General features: G+C 41.3%; 1 protein-coding gene across 1 annotated transcript in view; it reads right to left on the bottom strand.

Annotated features, from left to right (window-relative positions):
• Positions 1–20,602, bottom strand: part of LOC308369255 (uncharacterized protein) — a gene marked incomplete at both ends in the record, with an annotated part of 23,339 nt that extends 2,737 nt beyond the window's left edge. Inside the window, 4 exons of the mRNA XM_080843603.1 lie at positions 14,113–14,219; positions 14,412–14,525; positions 15,808–16,225; positions 20,558–20,602. Coding sequence (XP_080699729.1) covers positions 14,113–14,219; positions 14,412–14,525; positions 15,808–16,225; positions 20,558–20,602 — 684 coding nt within the window. The remainder of the gene's footprint in view (positions 1–14,112; positions 14,220–14,411; positions 14,526–15,807; positions 16,226–20,557) is intronic.
• Between the last annotated feature and the right edge of the window lie 4,398 nt (positions 20,603–25,000).

The raw sequence follows: 25,000 nt of genomic DNA, 5'->3' as shown, positions 1-25,000 counted from the left end.
TCAAACTTGACGGCAATTTTCAATACGCTAGAAAATGAGATTCAATCAGCAATGGTGATGGATCAAATATCGTTATTGCATCTATGCCCACGGAGGGAGGAGGTAGCTTCACAAAGTTTGATCTGCTCGTCTGTGACTAGACAATAGGTCAGAGAAGTGTAAGATTCTCATATCAAAATCAACATCGACATCAGACAGCTCTTCAAAGCCACGTTAACAAGTGACATTTCTTTCTATTTGACATGGCAAATCTGCAAACTGAAAAATGAAATGCACAACTGTTAGCGGTCAACAAGAGACCCTTTCGTAAATACAGGGCTCATTAACTATTAAACAATGTAACTGAGGTGGAATAAGGTGCAAATCAATAACTGCAAATCAAAACTCAAAAGACAACCTCTCTAATTAAATTAGAAAACACATGCATTCTTAAAAAGGAGGAAGGCGAGTCTATTCACAGTACCATCAAAGTAAGAATACGATTCATCAGTAAATCCGAACAAACCGCTAACGCTAACATACCGTCTCTCCCTCAGACTCCAACAGCAGCGTGCTTCGGGCAGCGGGTGTTTTGCGAGGTAAAAGTATGTAATCTGTCAGTTTCTGCATTATATCATGTAGCCTACGAGTTTAACATACTAATTTCGCAGTTACATGAAATACCGCGCCTCATCAGCTTTTTCTGTTCAGACAAAAATGTTCATACACGCAACACAACTTTCCCTGCTGAGGACCTTGTCAGCACTAGCCATCTGGTTTGACCAAGTTTGCGATATCCAAGTAGTTAGTAAGCTGCGGACAGAAGGAAAGTATGATTGAGGCGGTTAGTATTCTAAAATACTTGCTGAAGATATGAAGATTTGTTTTGCAGTTCTTGTTTATCAGGGGGGGGAAGTGATTCTTCTTCAGCGGTTAAAGATTTCGACGGTTTGAGTCAAGCCTGCAGTCTTACCGCCCTCTAGCGTGCCGGATGGGAATGAAGACAAATACACTTTTCTGAAGCTTGAACATTTTTCGGTTTGTCTATGAAAGCCCAAAGTTTAAAAAATGTCAACATGCCTGTTCAATCACTCTGTTACCTTTAGGTACTGTTTAATGTAATTATTACAGTGCATGAAATGCCCTGTATTGTTATTCCTAGGCATTTTCTTCTTATTATTACAGTGCATGAAATGCCCTGTATTGTTATTCCTAGGCATTTTCTTCTTATTACAGTGCATGAAATGCCCTGTATTGTTATTCCTAGGCTTCTTCTTCTTCTTCTTCTTCTTCTTCTTCTTCTTATTCTTGTTACCTTTTTCTGCGATTAATTCAGCCCGAACCGCTTAACGTAGAAACTTCATTCAAACTTTGTCGCGTAGGTCTTGTAAAGGACACTTATGCTATGTATTTTTCACTTTTCTAAAATTTATACTTTTTAAGATATTAAATAAAAACGAATCGAAATTTTCCCATTGACTTACATTGGGCCATTATGACATCATAATAGGGTCTTTAAACTGGCTTGCACCTGTGCTTCACTGACAGCTGAGCCAAATCAAAGGAACCTCTACTCTCTCTGTCCCTCTCAATTTAACTGTAACTAGGAACATTAAGACACCATCCATTCTCTATTTTTTTTCTCTCCATCTCTCCATCTTTCTCTCTATCCCTCTCAGTCTACTTTCTCTCACACTCAATCTCTCTTCTTCACTCCATTTTTATCTCCTTTTTTCAATATTTACACTCTCTTTTTCTCTTTCACTCTTCTTTCCTTCTTCCACTCATCTTTCCTTCTTCCACTCTTCTTTCCTTCTTTCACTTTTCTTTCCTTTCTTCACTCTCCTTTCTTTATTCCTTCTTTCACTCTTCTTTCCTTTTCTTCTTTCCTTCTTCAACTATTATTTCCTTCTTTCACTCTTCTTTCCTTTCTTCACTCTTCTTTCTTTTCTTCTTCCACTCTTCTTTCCTTTCTTCACTATTATTTCTTTTCTTCTTTCCTTCTTTCACTCTTCTTTCCTTCATCCTCTCTTCTCTTCTTTCTTCACTCTTCTTTCCTTTCTTCTTTCCTTCTCCCACTCTTCTTTCCTTTCTTCTTTCCTTCTTTCACTCTTCTTTCTTTTCTTCTTCCTTTCCTAACTTTTGCATTTCATGCACTGGTATTTCCTTCAGGAAATGCATTTTCTAGTTATTCTTCTAACCTTTTTCTGCGATTAATTCAGCCCGAACCGCTTAACGTAGAAACTTCATTCAAACTTTGTCGCGTAGGTCGTGTAAAGGACACTTATGCTATGTATTTTTCACTTTTCTAAACTTTATACTTTTTAAGATATTAAATAAAAACTAGAAAATGCATTTCCTGAAGGAAATACCAGTGCATGAAATGCAAAAGTTAGGAAAGGAAGAAGAAAAGAAAGAAGAGTGAAAGAAGGAAAGAAGAAAGGAAAGAAGAGTGGAAGAAGGAAAGACAAAAGGAAAGAAGAGTGAAGAAAGGAGAGAAGAGTGGAAGAAGGAAAGAAGAAAGGAAAGAAGAGTGAAAGAAGGAAAGAAGAAAAGAAAGAAGAGTGAAGAAAGGAAAGAAGAGTGGAAGAAGGAAAGAAGAAAAGAAAGAAGAGTGAAATAATGAAAGAAGAAAGGAAAGAAGAGTGAAGGAAGGAAAGAAGGGTGGAAGAAGGAAATAAGAAAAGAAAGAAGAGTGAAAGAAGGAAAGAAGAAAGGAAAGAAGAGTGTAAGAAGGAAAGAAGAGTGAAGAAAGGAAAGAAAAGTGGAAGAAGGAAAGAAGAGTGGATGAAGGAAAAAAGAAAGGCAAGAAGAGTGGAAGAAGGAAAGAAAAATGGAAGAAGAAAATAAGAAAGGAAAGAAGAGTGGAAGAAGGAGAGAAGAGTGAACAAGAGTGGCTCTGGATGAAGAGATAAAGAGAGAGTGAAAATATTGAAAAAAGGAGATAAAAATGGAGTGAAGAAGAGAGATTGAGTGTGAGAGAAAGTTGACTGAGAGAGAAAGATGGAGAGATGGAGAGGAAAAAAAATAGAGAATGGATGGTGTCTTAATGTTCCTAGTTACAGTTAAATTGAGAGGGACAGAGAGAGAAGAGGTTCTTTGGATTTGGCACAGGTGTCAGTAAAGCACAGGTGCAAGCCAGTTTAAAGACCCTATTATGATGTCATAATGGCCCAATGTAAGTCAATGGGAGAAATGTATATTCGTTTTTCTTTAATATCTTAAAAAGTATAAAGTTTAGAAAAGTGAAAAATACATAGCATAAGTGTCGTTTACAAGACCTACGCGACAAAGTTTGAATGAAGTTTCTACGTTAAGCGGTTTGGGCTGAATTAATCGCAGAAAAAGGTAACAAGAATAAGAAGAAGAAGAAGAAGAAGAAGAAGCCTAGGAATAACAATACAGGGCATTTCATGCACTGTAATGAATCGAAATTTTCCCAGTGACCTAGAGTGGGCCATTATGACATCATAATAGGGTCTTTAAACTGGCTTGCACCTGTGCTTCACTGACAGCTGCGCCAAATCAAAGGAACCTCTTCTCTGTCCCTCTCAATTTAACTGTAACTAGGAACATTAAGACACCATCCATTCTCTACTTTTTTTCTCTCCATCTCTCCATCTTTCTCTCTATCCCTCTCAGTCTACTTTCTCTCACACTCAATCTCTCTTCTTCACTCCATTTTTATCTCCTTTTTTCAATATTTTCACTCTCTTTTTCTCTTTCACTCTTCTTTCCTTCTTCCACTCTTCTTTCCTTCTTCCACTCTTCTTTCCTTCTTTCACTTTTCTTTTCTTTCTTCACTCTCCTTTCTTCTTTCACTCTTCTTTCCTTTTCTTCTTTCCTTCTTCAACTATTATTTCCTTCTTTCACTCTTCTTTCCTTTCTTCACTCTTCTTTCTTTTCTTCACTCTTCTTTCTTTTCTTCTTTCCTTATCACTCTTCTTTCCTTCATCCTCTCCTCTCTCCTTTCTTCACTCTTCTATCCTTTCTTCTTTCCTTCTTCCTCCACTCTTCTTTCCTTTCTTCTTTCCTTCTTTCACTCTTCTTTCTTTTCTTCTTCCTTTCCAAACTTTTGCATTTCATGCACTGGTATTTCCTTCTGGAAATGCATTTTCTAGTTCTTCTAACCTTTTTCTGCGATTAATTCAGCTCGAACCGCTTAACTTAGAAACTTCGTTCAAACTTTGTCGTGTAGGTCTTGTAAAGGACACTTACGCTATGTATTTTTCACTTTTCTAAACTTTATACTTTTTAAGATATTAAAGAAAAACGAATCTAAATTTTCCCATTGACTTACATTGGGCCATTATGACATCATAATAGGGTCATTACAGTAAACTGGCTTGCACCTGTGCTTCACTGACACCTGCAAATGATCTAAGGCTCTTTTTCTCTCTGTTCCTCTCCATTCAACTGTATAACTACGAATATTTAGACACCTTCCATTCTCTCCTTTTTTCTCTCCATCTTTCTCTTTATCCCTCTCAGTCTACTTTCTCTCACACTCAATCTCTCTTCTTCACTCCATTTGTATCTCCTTTTTTCAATATGTTCACTCTCTCTTTATCTCTTCATCCAGAGCCACTCTTGTTCACTCTTCTTTCCTTCTTCCACTCTTCTTTCCTCTTCCATTTTCTTTCCTTCTTCCACTCTTCTTGCCTTTCTTTTTTCCTTCATCCACTCTTCTTTCCTTCTTCCACTTTTCTTTCCTTTCCTTTCTTACACTTGTGGGTAAAATGGGTACCATTCTCATTTGGGAGTACCAGATTAGGTAGGTATCTTACCCAGTGAGCAGGCGCCGGGTGAATGTGGGTGCAATTGTGTATGAATTGTGATATTGACTTCACGAGGGCCACCAAGACACACTGGTGCTGTACTTGCAACAGCAACAATATGTTGGTAATCTCACCCGATTGGACAGGGATCAACCATTCAACACAAAGGCAGATCAATTAAGTTGATAATCCACAAATCAGTCTCATTAAATATATCAGTCTCATAAAATATATTATACTATCAATTTGGAACTCTGATTAATAATTAATTTAATAACTACAAACAAAGTTACCTTATTAATAGTATGGTTGAAGGTCATTGGAGTTCTGAATAGAAGAGGTTGACAACGTCCATTCTTGTGTAACATTAAATAAACCAGCGTATATAAATCAAAGTATTTATTACACCATGATAAAGAAATAACACACAATGTGTTATCTAGCTAAATGTACCTAACTAATTAATTAAAGAAGTATATGTATGTGTAAGGGAGAGGGAGGGAGTGTGTGTGTGAGCGAGCTTGTAAACTCGGTGTTGCGCTTTTAGGAGCGCGCCTGAAAGTATGTGCGTGTGTCCCTTTGTCCTGACTACCGTAGTTCCGCGTGCATGTGTATGCACGTTCGTGAACATACAAGTGTGGTATGTAAGGGACGAGCCTATGCACCGCGAAATTCGAGATTGTGCTTCGCGTGTGTGGCTATATGAAGGCCAATGTATTTGTAATCGTATGTGATTTAAGATGCCATGTTAGAATAAAGAGATGGTTAGTAATGCATGCAAGACTCGTGTGTCTGATAAGCTATCCTAACGATTTCCATTGGATGGTGTGGCTAAGCCAACTACCAATTAACAATGAAAGTGTATAACAGTTATGTTCGGTAAACAAAACAGATACAATACATGAACAATGGCATATGTAAACAGTCCTATGCTAAGCCAGGTTGTGAATAACTAGCTAGCTGCCCAGTCGATGTTACCAGTCCTTTGGAAAAGTGTTGGCGCATCCGATGTTCCTGAGGCAGAGAAGAAGATGATGCGGTCCGGAGATGGAGAACGTTGTCCTTGTTGTGAAGTCTTTGTTTCACTGCAGTTCAGTTCGGAGGAGTTGATCGCTCGGAATGCTGCAGTATCACGAATACTGTTGTGCTTTGTTCCCGTTGCAGAGTTAGATAGCTGCAGATCTAATGTTAGCTGCTTTGCTAAAACTTACTTCGTCTCAGTTAGCGGGCAGTGTTTGGCTAACGAGAGATTGTCTTGTTTGTTCTCTTCCGTTAAGAACAAAGAGAGTAGGCCTTCACCAGATGACGGTGGAAGGACAGATGTGGGCTGGCCAACGCCAGAGTAGAAAGAGCGCAAAGAGAATGAATGTATCATTTCAACGCAGTTTATAGGCAAAAGTACGTCACGATTTTAACACCTTGTTTGCAGCCAATTGTCTCTGTGAAATGTCAGATAAGAAAGTCAGAGTGATAAGGGAATTGTGGGTAATGAAGTCTTTTGTTGGACTCCACCTACACACTCTTCTTTCACTCTTCTTTCCTTTCTTCTTTCACTCGTTTTTCTTTTCTCCTTTCCTTCTTCCACTCTTCTTTCCTTTCTTCTTTCATTATTTCACTCTTTTTTCTTTTCTTCTTTCCTTCTTCCAATCTTCTCTCCTTTCTTCACTCTTCTTTACTTTCTTACACTCTTCTTTCCTTCTTCCACTCTTCTTTCCTTCCTTCTTTCATTATTTAACTCTTCTTTCTTTTCTTCTTTCCTTCTTCCACTCTTCTTTCCTTTTTTCACTCTTCTTTCTTTTCTTCTTTCCTTTCTTCTTTCCTTCTTCCACTCTTCTCTCCTGTTTCCTTTCGTCTTTCCGTCTTCCACTCTTCTTTCCTTTCTTATTTCCTTCTTTCACTCTTCTTTCTTTTCATCTTCCTTTTTTTAACTTTTGCATTTCATGCACTGGTATTTCCTTCAGGAAATGCATTTTCTAGTTATAATTTTGAGATCACTGCAATGTAAAAGCGAATTTGTGGATTGATTACAATGTTTATACCCAGACACAAGAGGTCCCAATAGACTATATCAAATACAGACACAATACAATCAAAATGCAGAATTTGTGTTTCAAATCTCCTGCATTTAGGATAAAAGTACATTTCTCCAGTGGCGGTTTTAGGCACGGGCGAACCGGGCAACCGCCCGGGGCGGCACTTTTTCATGACACCTGGAGGGCGGCACGAGCACTTCAAAAAATTTAATAAAAATCATCTGGGCCGCGAAGCGGTTTTCTATTATCTATCTATCATATCACTTTGTGGGGAATTGGTGAATTGGCGCCCCCTGCGGCTGCAGGCGCCACTGCTCCTTAAGAAGGTGCCTAAGCCTTGCTTGCACAGATCCAGTGTGAGGGGGCGCGGGGGACAGTTTAACTCTGGGTGTCCCAAATGGAACTTGTTAGGTTGGAATTTTCCTCTGCTAAAGTAATAAACTAAGCCTACATGGTCATAGGCATACTAATTATTCACATTTTTGTCATTTTGAGTACCGTCATACTTTCACCACTGATGTTATGCTAGGCTTAGGCAATATATCTCTGGTTTAAACTAGCTAACGTAAGCTATTCGCTACTAGCTAGCCTGACAGTTATCGTTATGGTGTTAATTATCTGACTGCGTGTGTTTTCGGCAAACTTTCACGTTGTCATTTGAATCCATTAGCTACTAAAATGAGCACATCGATTGTTAAACCATTATTAAACTTAGCATTTTGATTGTTTAACAGAATTGTCGATGTTTGACACGGTCAGATAACTTACCTAGCAGCTACGCTAGGACATTGCCCTGTCAGGTATAGGCTACATCTCAGTGCCTCTCTCCAGATGAGTTTTAAATTAACTGAAGGAAAATTAATATAATCTTTCACTGCGGTGCATGAACAATGCTGGTATGGGATGTGATGTGTAAATTCTCGCCTCCAATTTAAGCTCGTCATCCATCATATCTAGTTTTACATTTTGTACATATCCCTCCATTGCATAATGAAGTCCCTTTCGCAATCAGGTACTTCTGTATCAAAATGTTGCATAGAGCCTCTTGGGATGTCATTTTGTGAACTCTAGTCAGCTCCTCTAGTTTGTTCGAGTTAGCAACAGTAACTAATATAAGGGAGACCGGGCTTAGTGATAGGTCAATTGAGAAATTAAAGTGTGTCTTTCACTTATACTTATATATAAAAAAAAAAAATAATGTCCTGTGTGTGTGTGTGTGGGGGGGGGGGGGGGGGGGGGGCGGCGCTCGGAGGGGGTCTCGCCCGCCCGGGGCGTAATTCTATGTAGAACCGCCACTGCATTTCTCACACCAGTGCATTCAAATGAAATCTATAAGTTCTCTGTACTGTCAGACTTGAGACTTAAGAGGGTTTGTGCTGTGGTTCAACAAGGTGTTAAAACACAAAGGCCTTGACCTTGGCTGTGGTTCCATCCCGCCACAAGGTCATCCAACACGTGTGCTTAGAAAGGACTGGGAGAGTGAGTGAACTTGCTTCTGGTTAGTTGGTAGTTTTATACATACAGTGCCACTTTAAAGTATGTGAACCCCTTGACCACTTAGGAGTTTTCTGTTGTTTTACCATGATTTTTCACTTTTTTCATCACCAATTTTCCATAGAAGGAATGTCAGGTTTATGTTTATCATTTGCATGTACTTTTTTTAGAGGGAATTGTTTGAGTAGCCAAAAGACTACATGAAACATGGAATTAGTCCATTTCAAAAGTAAGTGAACCCCCAGCTGAATTGGTTAAGTCAAGCAGGTAACAGATTCAGTGAAACTTATTTGGGTGCTTAATTAGTCAATTAAGCAAACCGATCATCTGAGACATCCTTAGGGAAAGGTTTGGGCAACACAGATTAAAAGAGAGAGGAAACCAACCAAACTACTGTAGTGCCAAGGTGTACCCACACAGATCAACAATGCCGAAAGGAAACGAGATATCCGAGAACATCAGGAAGAAGGTTCTGACAGCCCATCAGTCTTGGGAAAGCTATAAGACCATCTCCAAAAGATTCCAGCTCCATTCATCCATCCAAAACAAATAATTTAGAAATGGAGGGCATTCAACATGACCGCATCTCTGCCTAGAAGTGGACGCCCATCAAGACCACATCTCTGCCTAGAAGTGGACGCCCATCAAGACCATCACCAAGAAGCACCAGAAGAAGAATAAATCAGGTAAAAGTCAACCCACACATCACCTCTAAAGAGTTTCGGACCTCTCTGGCAGCATCTGGGGTAAATGCACATGGGTCTACAATCAGACGAAAATTGAATAGACATGACATTCATGATTGGGTTGCTGGAAGGAAGCCTCTGCTCTCAAGAAAGAACAAAACTGCCCGTTTCAACTTTGCCCGAGAGCACTTGGATAAACCAAAGGCCTTCTGGAAGTCCCTTCTTTGGACAGATGTGTCCGAGATAGAATTATTTGGTCACGATCAAAACCAACAATTTCCGTCTGATTGTAGACCCATGTACATTTACCCCAGATGCTGCCAGAGAGGTCTGAAACTCTTTAGAGGTGATGAGTGGGTTGACTTTTACCTGATTTATTCTTCTTCTGGTGCTTCTTGGTGATGGTCTTGATCGGCGTCCACCTCAAGGCAGAGATGCGGTCATTTTGAATGCCCTCCATTTCTAAATTATTTGTCTTGGATGGATGGATGGAGCTGGAATCTTTTGGAGATGGTCTTATAGCTTTCCCAAGACTGATGGGCTGTCAATACCTTCTTCCTGATGTTCTCGGATATCTCCTTTCCTCTCTGCATTGTTGATCTGTGTGGGTACACCTTGGCACTACAGTAGTTTGGATGGTTTCCTCTCTCTTTTAATCTGTGTTGCCCAAACCTTTCCCTAAGGATGTCTCAGTTGATGGGTTTGCTTAATTGACTAATTAAGCACCCAAATAAGTTTCACTGAATCTATTACCTGCTTGACTTTACCAATTCAGCTGGGGGTTCACTTACTTTTGAAATGGACTAATTCCATGTTTCATGTAGTTTTTTGGCTACTCAAACAATTTCCTCTAAACAAGTGCATGCAAATGATAAACATAAACCTGACATTTCATCTATGGAAATTTGGTGATAAAAAAATGAAAAATCATTGTAAAACAACAGAAAACGCTTAAGTGCTCCAGGGGTTCACATACTTTCAAGTGGCACTGTATCTGTGTGTGTTGTGTCCCAGTGCTCAATGAATAAGCTCTAAGTGTCTGTGTGTGTGTGTGTGTGTCACTGCCTAATGAAAAGGCTCATATTGTGTTGGTGTGTGTATCCCGGTGCCTAATGAATAGGCTCATATTGTGTGTGTGTGTGTGTATGTTTCTTAATGTAAAATCCAGGTGTAAAGGAGTCTTGGGGAGACTGTTTATCACAAAAACATGACACAAACATATTCATCAATATATTTTCATTTCTTAAACACAAACATTCCTTTCCCTCATCCACGTTGCGTGCTTGCCGGTAAAGTGAGTGTTCGGGGGAATTTAAACCTGCTTTTCCATCTTTGTGTTCTTCTAAAATGACGCCATTTCTACTGGCACGCAAATTCAATATATTGTATAGATATCAAAGACACCCAAACATATTTACTCTACTCTATATTACGCAATCACCCCAGAATATTTACTCATCTTTATAACGTAATCACCCCAACACATTTACTATAGTTTAAAATATGCAATACAACAATTCAACATTTCATGTTATATTTATTACATGCAATAAATATGGTAATCTGAGATTAAAAACTTTTTTGAAATTAGAACAAAAAGAACTTGTGTTTGTGTGTATGTGCGGGTGTGTGGAGACCGCAGATCTGGATTCTGAACCTTGGGGTGACACGCTTTATCTCAAATATTAAAAGAAAACTAAAAACGCACTCAGCTATATGCTGAAAGAGGTTTGGAAACAGACAACTGATTTTAAGTAATCCAGTACATGGACATGAAATACCCAGTGACTCCCCACACCATGTTCCTGGGCAGACTCTCTCCAGGGCAGTTCTAGAATGGTGCTGTATTAGTTCCAGAGTGGTGCCACACCCTAACCCAATCATGATGCTGAACAGTCAGATAATAATAACAAAAAATAACAAAAAAAACGTCTTAGGAAAAGACAACTGCGGCAATGAGAATATCTAACTGCACTTACAGACAGACAGCAATGTGAGAGGGAGAGTAGATCTGAACCATAGCATTTAAAGCAGCAGTGCTGATCTAGTCCCAGATATTTTAATAATATTCTAGCAGCTACAGGGAGCAAGTGAAGGGTGACCAGCAGTGGAGTTACATGCCACACACACACACACACACACACACCTTGTCCCCGCTGGGCCTCAGAATCCACAACGTACCTCAAGAGGCACAAACTGAAGGAGCATCCTCTTCCACACACACAAACACACACACACACACCTGGGTGGTTTGTGACACACAGATACACAAACACACTGACACACAGACAGACACACAGATACACACACACACACACCTGGTTGGCTTGTGACAGTGAGTTGTCTTTTTCCTCCAGGTGTTTCTGTAGTTCATCATTCTTCAGCTTCATCTGTCGGTTTGACTCCGCCTGCTCCGTCAGACTCCGCCCAGTCTCCGCCTCCCTCTCTTCTAGGCGGCGAATCTGTGTGTGTGCGTCTGTCTGTGTCTCTGTGTGTGTGTCTCTGTCTCTGTGTGTGTGTGTGTCTGTCTGTGTGTGTGTGTGTTTCTCTGTGTGTGTGAGTGTGTCTCTGTGTGTGTGTGTGTGTGTCTCGGTGTGTGTGTGTGTCTCTGTGTGTGTGTGTGTCTCTGTGTGTGTGTGTGTGTGTCTCGGTGTGTGTGTGTGTCTCTGTGTGTGTGTGTGTCTCTGTGTGTGAGTGTGTGTGTGTCTCTGTGTGTGTGTGTGTGTGTGTCTCTGTGTGTCTCTGTGTGTGTGTGTGTGTGTCTCGGTGTGTGCGTGTGTCTCTGTGTGTGTCTCTGTGTGTGTGTGTGTCTCTGTGTGTGTGTGTGTCTCTGTGTGTGTGTGTGTGTCTCGGTGTGTGTGTGTGTCTCTGTGTGTGTGTGTGTGTCTCGGTGTGTGTGTGTGTCTCTGTGTGTGTCTCTGTGTGTGTGTGTGTCTCTGTGTGTGTGTGTGTCTCTGTGTGTGTGTGTGTGTCTCTGTGTGTGTCTCTGTGTGTGTGTGTGTCTCTGTGTGTGTGTGTGTCTCTGTGTGTGTGTGTGTGTCTCGGTGTGTGTGTGTGTCTCTGTGTGTGTCTCTGTGTGTGTGTGTGTCTCTGTGTGTGTGTGTGTCTCTGTGTGTGTGTGTGTGTCTCTGTGTGTGTCTGTGTGTGTTACGGACGCTCATATTTTTGTGATTTATTTCTAGCACCCCAGTTATGTTTGTACCTTTTGCTTTCACCCTTTGTCCGTCTTTTCACAGGCTGATTGCTGTGTCTATTAGGCGCACCTGGTGTTCCCCATTTAAGAGCACAGTTGTCACCTGAGCTCTCTCTCTCTCTACACTCTCGGAAGGATTGCGTGACTGGTCTCGGCTTCGCCACCGCCTCCGTTACCTTTTCCCCAGATTCCCTCAACACATTCGGAAGGATTGCATGACTGGCCTCCGGCTTCGCCACCGCCTCCGTCACCTTTTTCCCAAGTTCTCTCTCCTGCGTGGGAGCGTTACTTTTTGGCCTTCGGGTCTTTGACCAATTGTGTGCGAGAAACTAAATAAACAACCCTGGTTTACTCTAACTCTCGCCTGGGTACTATTCGGCGTCACTCGCTAAGCGGTTTAGCGAGCTAAACTCCAGGCTAAAAAAAGACAACACCACTTTAGCGGATTCGGCGAAGCAACTTTTGCTCAATTTCCATGGTAATTAATCGCTTAGCCTTAGCCTGCTCCAGGGCAGGCTAAGCAAAGTTTAGCTGGCTAAACTTGCCATACCCACGCCAAAAGGAGGGATCCCATTGACAAGGAGTCAGTTTGATTAGCGTAGGAAGAGTTCTTTGCGATCGCCAAGAAGATCCATTTTTCCATAATGATGAGTTCTTGTATGAGCGCTACCGATCCACCCGACAAGGAATAATTAATTTAGAAGACCTTGCATAGGCTACACCACCGTCAAACATTGAATGTCATCACTTTCTTGCCAGTGGTAGCCTTCATTTTTGTAATGTCGGCGATGCGGAGAACAAAGCACTCATAATTATATGACAGTGGTAGATAGTACAGTTGAGACATACAGTTGATAAACCCGAAATAACTTTCATGTAAACGTTAGTATTCATGTGCAAACTAAAAATCACGTCTCAGGCTGCCTGAGACGTGATTTTTAGTTTGCACATGAATACTAACGTTTTCTTTGATCCCAGGAAATTTGAGCACATAACCCAAATAGATATTGGCTAAAGTTGTTTTACCTACTTTAACTTACATCATTGCAAACGTTTAGTTTTGGAAACGTGTCTAGTGTTTGTGCGGTAGTGAATGGTGGTGGAGGTGGGTGCATGATAAGAAGAGAGAAATAGACACAATTTCTTTTCATTGCTTAAATGTATTGAATCTCTTATTAATACATTCACATTTAGTCATTTAGCAGACGGTTTTATTCAAAGCGATTTAAAACTACAATTCTTACGAGGGTGAGGGGAGGCGAACCAGTGAACTATAGCATGCAAGCCAGACGCTTAACCCGCTACACCATAGTACCATATCGTATAGGGAGAAGATGTCACGTATTATACCTCTTATACACAGTTTCTTATATTGCTGTGGTAGCCACGGGAGTGTTGAATTTTGACATGATTATGGTCTTGAATTCTTCATAACGCGTTCATGATCATATCCTGCGTTATCGGAGAAAAAAAATAGTCTTTTTCTTTGAGTTTAGACCATTATACCTTTCAAAAAAATCATGGTTTTGGGGATCGACCTTTCTTGCCTTTTGAAGCAAGACGTGCACGCGCAATTTAGCTGACGAGATAAATTAACTTGAGGTTAAAATAAATTAGCGCCCGTCGCCAGACCGGTTTGGCCTGTTCTCATTTAGCGAGCTAGTTAATCTCCAGTTGCGAGCTAAATTAATTATCTTAGCTTCAGTCGTACGCCGAACAGGGCCCTGGTCATCAATTCTTGTTTAGAGCCTAAGATGGGCCGTAACAGTGTGTGTGTGTGTGTCTGTGTGTGTGTGTGTGTGTGTGTGTGTGTTTGTCTGTGCATGCGTGTGTGTGTGTCTCTACAGATCGTCCCCAGTGTGCTTAAGTTGATGTTTTTTCAAATACCCCTTTGAAGAGAAGCTCTTGCCACACATGGCACAGTGAAACGGCTTCTCTCCTGTGTGAACTTGCTGGTGTCGTTTGAGACTTCTCTCTTGAGTAAACCTCTTGCCACACTGAGTACAGTGGTACGGCCTCTCTCCTGTGTGAACGAGCTGGTGAACTTTGAGATCTCCTGTTTGAATAAAACTCTTGCCACACTCACAGTGGTACGGCTTCTCTCCTGTTCCAGTGTGCTTAAGTTGATGTTTTTTAAAATACCCCTTTGAAGAGAAGCTCTTGCCACACATGGTACAGTGAAACGGCTTCTCTCCTGTGTGAATATGCTGGTGTTGTTTGAGACTTCCCTTTTGAGTAAACTTCTTGCCACACTGAGTACAGTGGTACGGCCTCTCTCCTGTGTGAAGGCGCTGGTGTAGTTTGAGACTTCCCTCTTGAGTAAACCTCTTACCACACTGAGTACAGTGGTACGGCCTCTCTCCTGTGTGAAGGCGCTGGTGTTGTTTTAGATTTCCCTCTTGAGTAAACCTCTTGCCACACTGAGTACAGTGGTATGGCCTCTCTCCTGTGTGAGTGCGCTGGTGAACTTTGAGATATCGCTCTCGAGTAAAGCTCTTGCCACACTGAGTACAGAGGTATGGCCTCTCTCCTGTGTGAGTGCGCTGGTGAACTTTGAGATCTCCTGTTTGAATAAAACTCTTGCCACACTCACAGTGGTACGGCTTCTCTCCTGTGTGAGTGCGTTCGTGTAGTTTGAGAGATCCCTCTCGAGTAAACTTCTTGCCACACTGAGTGCATTGGTACGGCCTCTCTCCTGTGTGAGTGCGCTGGTGATCTTTGAGATATCGCTCTAGAGTAAAGCTCTTGCCACACTGAGTACAGTGGTATGGCCTCTCTCCTGTGTGGATGCGATGGTGTATTTTGAGATGACCCTCTTGAGTAAACTTCTTGCCACACTGAGTACAGGGGTAGGGCCTCTCTCCTGTGTGGATGCGCTGGTGACGTTTGAGTATTCCACCTTCGGAGAAACTCTTACCACACTGAGTGCAGTTGTACGGCCTCTCTCCTGTGTGAATGCGCTGGTGTATTTTGAGATGACCCTCTTGAGTAAACTTCTTGCGGCACTGAGTACAGTGGTAGGGCCTCTCTCCTGTGTGAACACGCTGATGAAGTTTGAGACGTCCCTTTTGAATAAAACTCTTGCCACACAGGGTGCAGCAGTAAGGCCTCCTTCTTGTGTGAGTGTATTGATGAAGCCTGAACTGAGACCAAATGTGGAAGGTTCTGTCACACACAGAACAGGAGTAGTTTTTGGATTTCTTTGTCCCTGTGCCTGAGATGGAGTTGGATGATGGGAACTCCAGGGATGAGTGAGATGATTCTTTTCCTGTTTAAAAAAATAAAAAATAAAAAATAAAATAAGAAGAAACAAACACATTAACATCAGCAACTTTCTAACATAAAGTTATCTGTGGAGAGCTGCTGTATAAAAATATGCTGGAGTACTGATTCTTTTATGGGTCTCGGGCTTAATGTATTTTTTTATAGGTGTGTGTAAGTGTGTGTGTGTGTGTGTGTGCCTGATCTCTTACGTGTCTGTGGCTGAGAGTGTGTGTTTGTGACTGATCTCTTACGGTTATCTGTCGAGAGCTGCTGTATAAAAATAAGCTGGAGTACTGATTCTCTTATGGGTCTCGGGCTAAATGTGTTTTTTCAAAGGTGTGTGTAAGTGTGTGTTTGTGTGTGTGTGTCTGATCTCTTACGGGTCTGTTCTTCATCCTTTCTTTGCTGTCCTTGTGTCCTGGTGAAATCCACCAACACCACTGATACACTCCTTAACTGGGCCAGAGACACGGGGTCTGTAAGGGACAGGTCTGTTCTGGAGCTGGAGACAAGAGACATGGGGTCTGTAGGGGACAAGTCTGTCCTGGAGCTGATGACCGGAGACAGAGACACGTGGTCTGTAGGGGACAGGTCTGTTCTGGAGCAGATGACTGGAGACAGAGACATGGGGTCTGTAGGGGACAGGTCTGTTCTGGAGCTGAGGACAAGAGACATGGGGTCTGTAGGGGACAAGTCTGTTCTAGAGCAGATGACTGGAGACAGAGACATGGGGTCTTCAGAGGACAGGTCTGTTCTGGAGCAGAGGACTGGAGATATGCTGGATTTGTCCTCATGTCCCTAAAACACATGGAGGAAGGAAGAAATACAATTAATTAGGTACACCTAGCAAAAACGAATGCAGTCTAATAAAACAGTCCTGCAATAAAAACCCCTTCAGGATTGTTTAACCGTTCAGTTTATGTTGAAACAGTTTAAGAGAGGTGGTCATTCAACTGTATTATCATTTTGGAGATCGGTGTTGTGTTGTTAAACTTTACTGAATTAAATGAAAAAATGTTTCTTGTTATTTAGCATAGATCCGATAATGTTTAGTGTTGTTAGCTTTAGCTTTGTTAGCATTTAGTATTGACATAAAATACTGTACAGTACCTGCATCAGTTCAGTTTTTATGTCTTCAGCTGGGGAGGGGGTCTGTTCTGTCCTGGAGTCAGCTCTGTCTGCAAAAACAGAAAAGTAGACACTTACATTTGCATTTACACTACCGTTCCAAAGTCTGGGGTCACTTCGAAATATACTTATTTTTCAAAGAAAAGCACAGTTTTTTTCAATGAAGATAACATTAAATGAATCAGAAAACTCTCTATCCATTGTTAATGTGGTAAATGACTATTCTAGGTGGAAACGTCTGGTATTTAATGACAAATCTACATAGGCGTATAGAGGCCCATTCCCAGCCAATATCACTCCAGTGTTCTAATGGTACATTGTGTTTGCTAATCGCCTTAGAAAACTAATGGATGATTAGAAAACCCTTAAAAAACCCTGGTGCAATTATGTTAGCTCAGCTGAAAACTATTTTGCTGGTTAGAGAAGCTATACAACTGGCCTTTCTTTGAGCAACTTGAGTATCTGGAGCATCACATTTGTGGGTTCGATTATACTCTCAAAATGGCCAGAAAAATTGAACTTTCATGTCAGAAGAAAGAACACAGCCATTAGACAGAGGAAGATTGGAAAAATGAGTTATAGACAGACGAATCAAAGTTTGAGGTGTTTTGATCACACAGAAGAACATTTTTGAGAGGCAGAACAGGTAAAAAGATGCTGGAAGAGTGCCTGACTCCATCTGTCAAGCATGGTGGAGGTAATGTGATGGTCTGGGGCTGCTTTGGTGCTGGTAAAGTGGGAGATTTGTACATTTTTAACCTTATCAATGTCTTGACTGTATTTTCTATTCATTCAACTCATGTGATCAATTAAAGTGTGAATTTTCATGGAAAACACAAAATTGTTTGGGTGACCCCAAACTTTTGAACGGTAGTGTATTTATTCATACTTTAATCTGTAGCTGCTTACAGAACAGAGCCCGCTAATGACAACTATACATCCAAATCATCTGCTAACGCTTTCAAGTGGCACTGTATAGTGTGTGTGTGTAACACTTTTCCCCCAGCACTCCTTACCAGACTGACTGCACTCTCCGTATCCATTATCATCATCATCATCATCATCATCAGCATCTTCTTCTTCTTCTTCTTTAATCCCAGAGACTGGAGCTTCCAGCAGCCTCTGAGCATCAGCTGAGACCAGCATGTGAGACGAGACCAGCAGACTTTCAGCACTGAATGAGACAGGCGGACTATGATGAGAAGATAAGACCATTGGACTCTGGGCATCAGACGAGACCATCGGACTCTGGGCATCAGATAAGACCAGCAGACTCTGGGCATCAGACAAGACCAGCAGACTCTGGGCATCAGACAAGGCCAGTGGTTCTGACCAGACCAGAGACTCCTGAGCTGTTGTCAGCTGGTCTGTTAGGAGTGTAGAGCTGTAACTCTCTTTTTTCTGAAAAACACATATCATACGTTAGATTGTGTGTGTGTGTGTGTGTGCGTGCGTGCGTGCATGTTTTTTGAAACTTTAAAAACTAAACATTTTAAACATGTTCCCTTCTTTAAAGTCTTCATAAAAATTAAAGGTTAGAGCAAAAAACTGGGCTGTGAATATGAATACAAATAAGTGGGAATTCATGTTCATATATCTCTTGCGGCATGAGGCCCTATTTATGTGTGTGTGTGTGTGTAACGGAGTTATAAATGTAAATAGAGTTTAGAGTTTCACCATAAATAATTGGTTTTATTACTGTTGATGTTTTGGAGCCCCCTTTGGGGATGTGACGTACTGCAGGTCTGCAAGATATATTCATGTGCCGTTGTCATAATCAGACAGAAGAGATATGCCTGTCAATGATGTCCATAATGAAAAATGACCATCACAATTTGTACATTTTTAGATAGCTAGATGCAATGAATGTCGAGAACTTCGACATACCGTAAATCCTCCAATTGTGGCCGGGGCTTGTATTTACTTAGGCTGCACAGCGCACCGGCCTTCATTTGGGGCAGGCTTGTATTAGGGGCAGGCCTTTATTTCTTACTTATCTTCTGTAATAGAATTGTATTATTTAAATAATGGGCATAATTGCAGTAGGCTAATATAATGCATTGCATATGCGTTCAACACTGCCTGCACATCGCGTAGCGCTTTATGTGCGGTGTCAACGTACACAGAAACATCGGAGTTAACGTCTCTACTGTCAGTCACGGAGGAAAAGATTTCCAAAGCCTTGATTTTAATCATTTTTCTAGACACTGTATTATGCTTACCACGGACTGAAAAGAGCTGATTTGATATCCAGCCTAACTTTCTTTCTACAGCCACCTGCTAGTCGTAGCCTATTGCATTCGTCTCGGGTCAATGTCAAATTTCTTTGCTGCTTTTTCTCCCGAATGGTCTTCAGCAATCAGCATACACCATCTCTTTGAATTTAATATCAAAGTTACGTAAGTCTACTACTGCTTTATGATCCCTTCTGGAAAAAGTAACCTAGCCAACTAAAACGTTACAGATAAACAACAGTAGGCTATACAATACGTGCATTTAGGCTAAACCATAACAAATTGCCAGACGCGCCTTCATGAACAATAACAAATTCGCCTTGTCGTCCTACGTGGGGAAATGTCTTTTTGTATTGCAAACAGCCCATGAAATTAGCCAACAATATTATATAATATAATATTAAACATGAGGAGAACATGTAGGCTATTTGTGAAATGCATTCAATTAAATTGTAATGTCTACTTTGAGCCGACGGACTAATGCTGGTAGGCTACAGTAATATAGGCCACTTTATTTTACCCCCGGCTTGTATTCGGGGCCCGGCCTTTATTTGCCCGTATGGACCACGACCCCGGCTACTATCTGGAGCCCGGCTTCTAATTGAATCCCGGCCTTTATTTGAGGATTTACGGTACGTGTATTTTCTATAATAAGTATGTATTGTGCTGGTTTGTAAAGTAAGTTTGTTAATGGGCAGAAAGTTTGATTGTATTCTTTTTATTGAACACAAGGTTCATTGTACACACAGTGATTAGCTAGCTACAGTGCCTTGCATGAGTATTCACCCCCTTGGATGTTTTACCCTTTTATTGCTTTTATAAATCAGTCATGGTCAATATAAGTTGGCTTTTTGGACACATTTTTTTTTTACACAAAAGCCCTCTTTAATTCCAAAGTGAAAACAGATTTCTACACAGTTATGTAAATTAAATAAAAATATGTAATGAAAATAAGTGATTGCATAAGTATTCACCCCCTTTAAAATAGACTGACCTAATTCAACAGAGGTCCAGCCAATTGGTGCTAGAAGTCTCACAATTAGTGAAATTGGGATCAGTGTGCAGTCAATGTGTCTCAAGATATTGTAGTATAACGACACCTGTGTCTGGAAGGTCCATTCACTGGTCAGTATTCAGTAATCAGTATTCCTGGCAACTGTTACACCATGAAGACCCAAGATCGCGCTAAGCAACTCAGAGAAAAGGTTGTTGAAAAGTCATGGGAAGGATCCAAAAAAATGTCCAAAGCACTAAACATCACCTGGAATTCTGTTAAATCCATCATCAAGAAATGGATGGATTATGGCACATGTGTAAATCTGCCTAGATCAGGCCGTCCTCACAAACTGAGTGACAAACTGAGTGACCGTGCAAGTACTACTAGTACTACAAGAACTTACTAGTCTCCTTCTTGCATGGTCACTCAGTTTGTAAGGACGGCCTGATCTAGGCAGATTTACACGTGTGCCATATTCCTTCCATTTCTTGATGATGGATTGAACAGAACTTCAGGGGATGCATGCATTGTTGTTTTAACTGTTTGTGCACTGGGTTTTGTGTGATAATGGGTTGTTGTATATAGCTAGGAGAAGAGATATGCCTGTCAGCGATACTCCGTATGTGAACCGTTGTTTGCTTATACAACAGGAAATAAAGAACACGTATTGAAGGTTCGTCAGTCCTCTGTTTGACCACCGTCACGTGTGTGTGTTTGTGTGTGTGTGTGGGGGTGGGGGGTGTGTGTGTGTGTGTGTGTGTGTGTACGTACCTCAACCTTGAACTGGCTTTCCCCATCCTGCAGCAACTCATTCATATCCTGAATTGTCCTATATGGATCAGAGATCGCAGGGGTCAGAGTTCAAAAGTCAAAGGTGCTAGGGTGAAAGTCAAAGTAAATCGTGAAGAAAAATCAAACTAAAGTGCTTGATAAAGACGAATATAATCCTCGATATAAATATTACCAAAATATCATCCCCAATATAAATATTACCAAAATATAATCCCTGATATAAATATTATTAGGGAATAAAGCGTGTGTACCTATGCCTGCTGTGTGTCTCTGTGTGTCTGTGTGTCTGTGTGTCTGTGTGTCTGTGTGTCTGTGTGTCTGTGTGTCTGTGTGTCTGTGTGTCTGTGTGTCTGTGTGTCTGTGTGTCTGTGTGTCTGTGTGTCTGTGTGTCTGTGTGTCTGTACCTATGATTGCTCTGCTGTCTTCCCAGCTGTTGATGCAGGTCCCTTAGTTCATTCTTCAGGAAAGCCACAGTCTGTATAAATAAACACACACACACACACACACACACACACACACACACACACACACACACACACACACACACACACACACACACACACACACACACATTTATTAAAACATACCTTTTAGGCTTGTGTCAGTGAATTGCCTTTTTACTCAGTTACACACACACACACACACACCTTGTTTGCTTGTGACAGTGAGTTGTAATGTTCCTTAGCCTCACACACACACACATTAAATCACATACACATGAATTAATACATACCTTGTAGGCTTGTGTCAGTGAGTTGCCTTTTTACTCAGTTACACACACACACACACATCTGGATAGCTTGTGACAGTGAGTTGCCTTTTTCCGTAGTAACACAAACACACACACACGCACGCACGCACGCACACACAAACACACCTGGTTGGCTTGTGACAGTGAGTTTTCTTTTTCCTCCAGGTGTTTCTGTAGTTCATCGTTCTTCAGCTTCAGCTGTCGGTTTGACTCCACCTGCTCCATCAGACTCCGCCCAGTCTCCACCCCCCTCTCTTCTAGGCAGTGAATCAACACGCAGAGCTCCCAGTTCCTTCCTACTTCATGCTAATAAATACACACACACACACACACACATCAAACACACACACACACAGCTCTGCAGCTCTGACCTTGTGTGTATATATGTGTGTGTGTACCTGCATATTACCTGTATTACTTGTGTGATGAATTGAGTAGCCTTTTCCAGGTCGAGGCAGGCTTGCTTGTAACTCATCATGTGAATATGCTGAGTAATTTCATCCATCTACAAACATAAAAACACACATCAACACACACACACAAATACAAACACTTAAAGTGCAGTTCAGATTCTGATGAAAATCAAACAAAGACATACGTTCACAAACTGAATTTAAAGATTAAAGTAAAACTTGACGGCAATTTTCAATACGCTAGAAAATGAGATTCAATCAGCAATGGTGATGGATCAAAAATCGTTATTGCATCTATGCCCACGGAGGGAGGAGGTAGCTTCACAAAGTTTGATCTGCTCGTCTGTGACTAGACAATAGGTCAGAGAAGTCTAAGATTATCATATCCAAATTAACATAGACATCAGACAGCTCTTCAAAGCCACGTTAACATGTGTCAATTCTTTATAGCTTACATGGCAAATCTGCAAACTAAAAAAAATTAAATGCACAATTGTTAGCGTTCAACAAGAGACCCTTTCGTCAATATCGGGCTCATTACTATTAAACAATGTAACTGAGGTGGAATAAGGCTCAAATCAATACAACTCAAAAGACAACCTCTCTAATTAAATGAGGAAACACATGCAAAATATGCGATCGGGGTACGGGGGAGTGGCAGCGACGGTCACAAAAATTAACTAATTTTTCATTTGTCCATGAAAGCAGCCCATGCAAATTGAATTGGGTAAAAAAATGAAATATGAATGTTCTCAACCAGGGACGTGCACAGGAAGGGGCTAAGGTTGCTCGGGCAACAGTCCGTTTGCCCTCCTCGACTGAAGTTGCCCCTCCGAAGGAAATATATATACTTTTTAAATAGTATTATGGCTGCAGGACTTCATGCATGCCTGGATAAAATAATCGCGGAATATCAGATCAGGGTACGGGGGCGTAGCAGCGGCGGTTAGTGAGGGGTTAAAATGATATTGGCAAAATATGCGAAAGTTCATGAACCTGTTCATATTTTTGGTGAACGTGAACTGAACGTACTGTATTACTGCCTGATGAACAATACTGTGAACGCTTTCATTCTGGTGTCTATGAATAAGGTACCAGATTTCTAGAGACTTCCAGACGAAAAATACACCAGTAACAGTCCTGTATCCAATCACTGCGCGTGCTTTCTTCTAATGTCAATCCATAGACATATATGTCTATGCTCCTGTCTAGGCCTGGCAAATGTGAGAGCGCCAAAGTTGCGTTGTGGATGAGAGCGGTATTGCAGACATATAGATATTTAGAAAAAAAAATATATAGCTTGCAACATATTGAAAAAAAGAACTGAACTAGTTAATATTTTTGAGCTGTGGACTAAGTTCAATATTTTAAATCATGAACTTTGAACTGAACTTGTTCATTTTAAAATGTGTGTGAACTATGAACTGAACTAGCTCATGTAGAAAGTACACTTTCCCAACACTGGTTGCGCACCGCTCGTCAAAGACAGCCAATGCTTGGGTGTGTGGGATTCGGGTTTCCCTTCCCGGAGACCAACGCTAACTAAATAGTAGGCAAGGAGACACACAGACAGACACAGACACAGACACAGACACACATTACATACCCATACATATACCTACTCTTGTTGTACGCGCTGATCTGGAGTCCCATTGGGACACGCCCACATAAACACCCAATGCTCTCAGTCTTCCGCCACTCAATCCCAACTCTTGTTCGGTAGTTTGTGCTTTTAATGCTGGCATACTAAAAAATTGGTGTTACTTTGTAGATATTACAATACATTTCTCAATGATGGCAATGCTGTTGGACTTTAAAAGCAGTGTATATGGTTTGGTAGGGGCATATTTCGAGTTCTGATATTGGGCTGGTTTTATTAGGCTGGTTTTGTCACACAGACCTGGCAACCCTGCTCACCTGGCCTCGCTTGTTGTCATGCCCTAATTTGAAACATTTCGATTGTATTTCATCGCTTGTCTCGAATTTCCCTCGCGTTCCGACACCCGGTCGTAAAATAGAGCCTATATCATTCGGTTTGTCAGTCAAAAAACTGACAAATATTACGGAATTAGTACTGGCTTTTCGCACAGTATAACAGTTTTGCCGTGCATATAGGCCTACAGTGCAAGGAGGGAATTATGCCGTTTTAGAATGAAACATGTTGGAGAACTTTACCACAAGTTTATCATGCCAGTATAGTGCACGACAAGTCGGATTCCTCTGTTTACAGAGCTTTCCATACGGGATACCAGGAGGAAGCCACGCTAATGCCAACTCTGCACAGCTGATGAGGCGATGTTAGCGTCCCCCCCAGTAAAAAAAAATCCCATCTGTACCGCTGCTCTGTTTACAGATCTTTTCATACGCTAATGCCACTTCTATAGGCTACTGCCCCAAGAAACAACAAATGTTGGTTAAACGTTCTCGATGACGGCTAGGCTAAATGTGTAGGCCTACTCCCATTTTAATTGTAGCCCCACCCTTTAAACGCGAAGCTAGACTGATTTATTTCGAATGTTTAACAATTGCACCAATTCAAACTGCTCCTTACGGTCCATTCTGACACTTTTGAAGATCTTTTGTCAACGTACCTTTTCCTGGCGCTGAAAGGCAGCCTTCCCAATGAAAAAAAATGGAGAGACTAAAGTAAAGCTTTAGTTGACCTTTGTTCTGGGATGACTGACGAAGTTACTGATTAACTCACCTGTGCTGCGTGCGCAACCAGGCAATCAAACGTAATACAAACTATTGGTGTTTCAAAAATGTTTGGACTTCGAATTGTATAGTTCCTCGTAGTTAAATACCACATACATTAAGCTTTCATGTATATTTGCCATCGGCGTTTTCGTTTGTAAAATACCGATCATACCACATCTACCAGCATCAAAACCGGAAAAAAGGGGTAAAGTAGTTAAGCCCGCCTGTTGCTTGATCTGATTGGCTGCCTGGGCCGAGTGTTCCAATTGATGAGCGGTGCGCCTCCCTTCCTTCCGCTGGAAAGTTGAGAATAGTTCAACTTTTAAGCGCACCTAAAAAACGCTAGAACGACGCAACGCGTGGCGGAGAAAAGGCGCACACGCAAGGCGCGGTACCATAGGAATCAATGCATTTGCTAGCGTCCCGTTTTTAAAAGCGCGTTTGGTGTGTTCGTCCCTATAGTAGTCATTGTTACACAAACGCAGACAATTGGCTAGCTATACCTCTCACTGTAGCATATATTAAATGAATATCAACTTTTAATTGAATAAATGCAGTAGA

The sequence above is a fragment of the Sprattus sprattus genome (genome assembly GCF_963457725.1).
Source record: "Sprattus sprattus genome assembly, chromosome: 1".
In the NCBI taxonomy this organism is placed as follows: Eukaryota; Metazoa; Chordata; class Actinopteri; order Clupeiformes; family Clupeidae; genus Sprattus; species Sprattus sprattus.
Note: the sequence above shows the minus strand (reverse complement) of the source record. Positions and strands in the feature narration are given on the sequence as shown.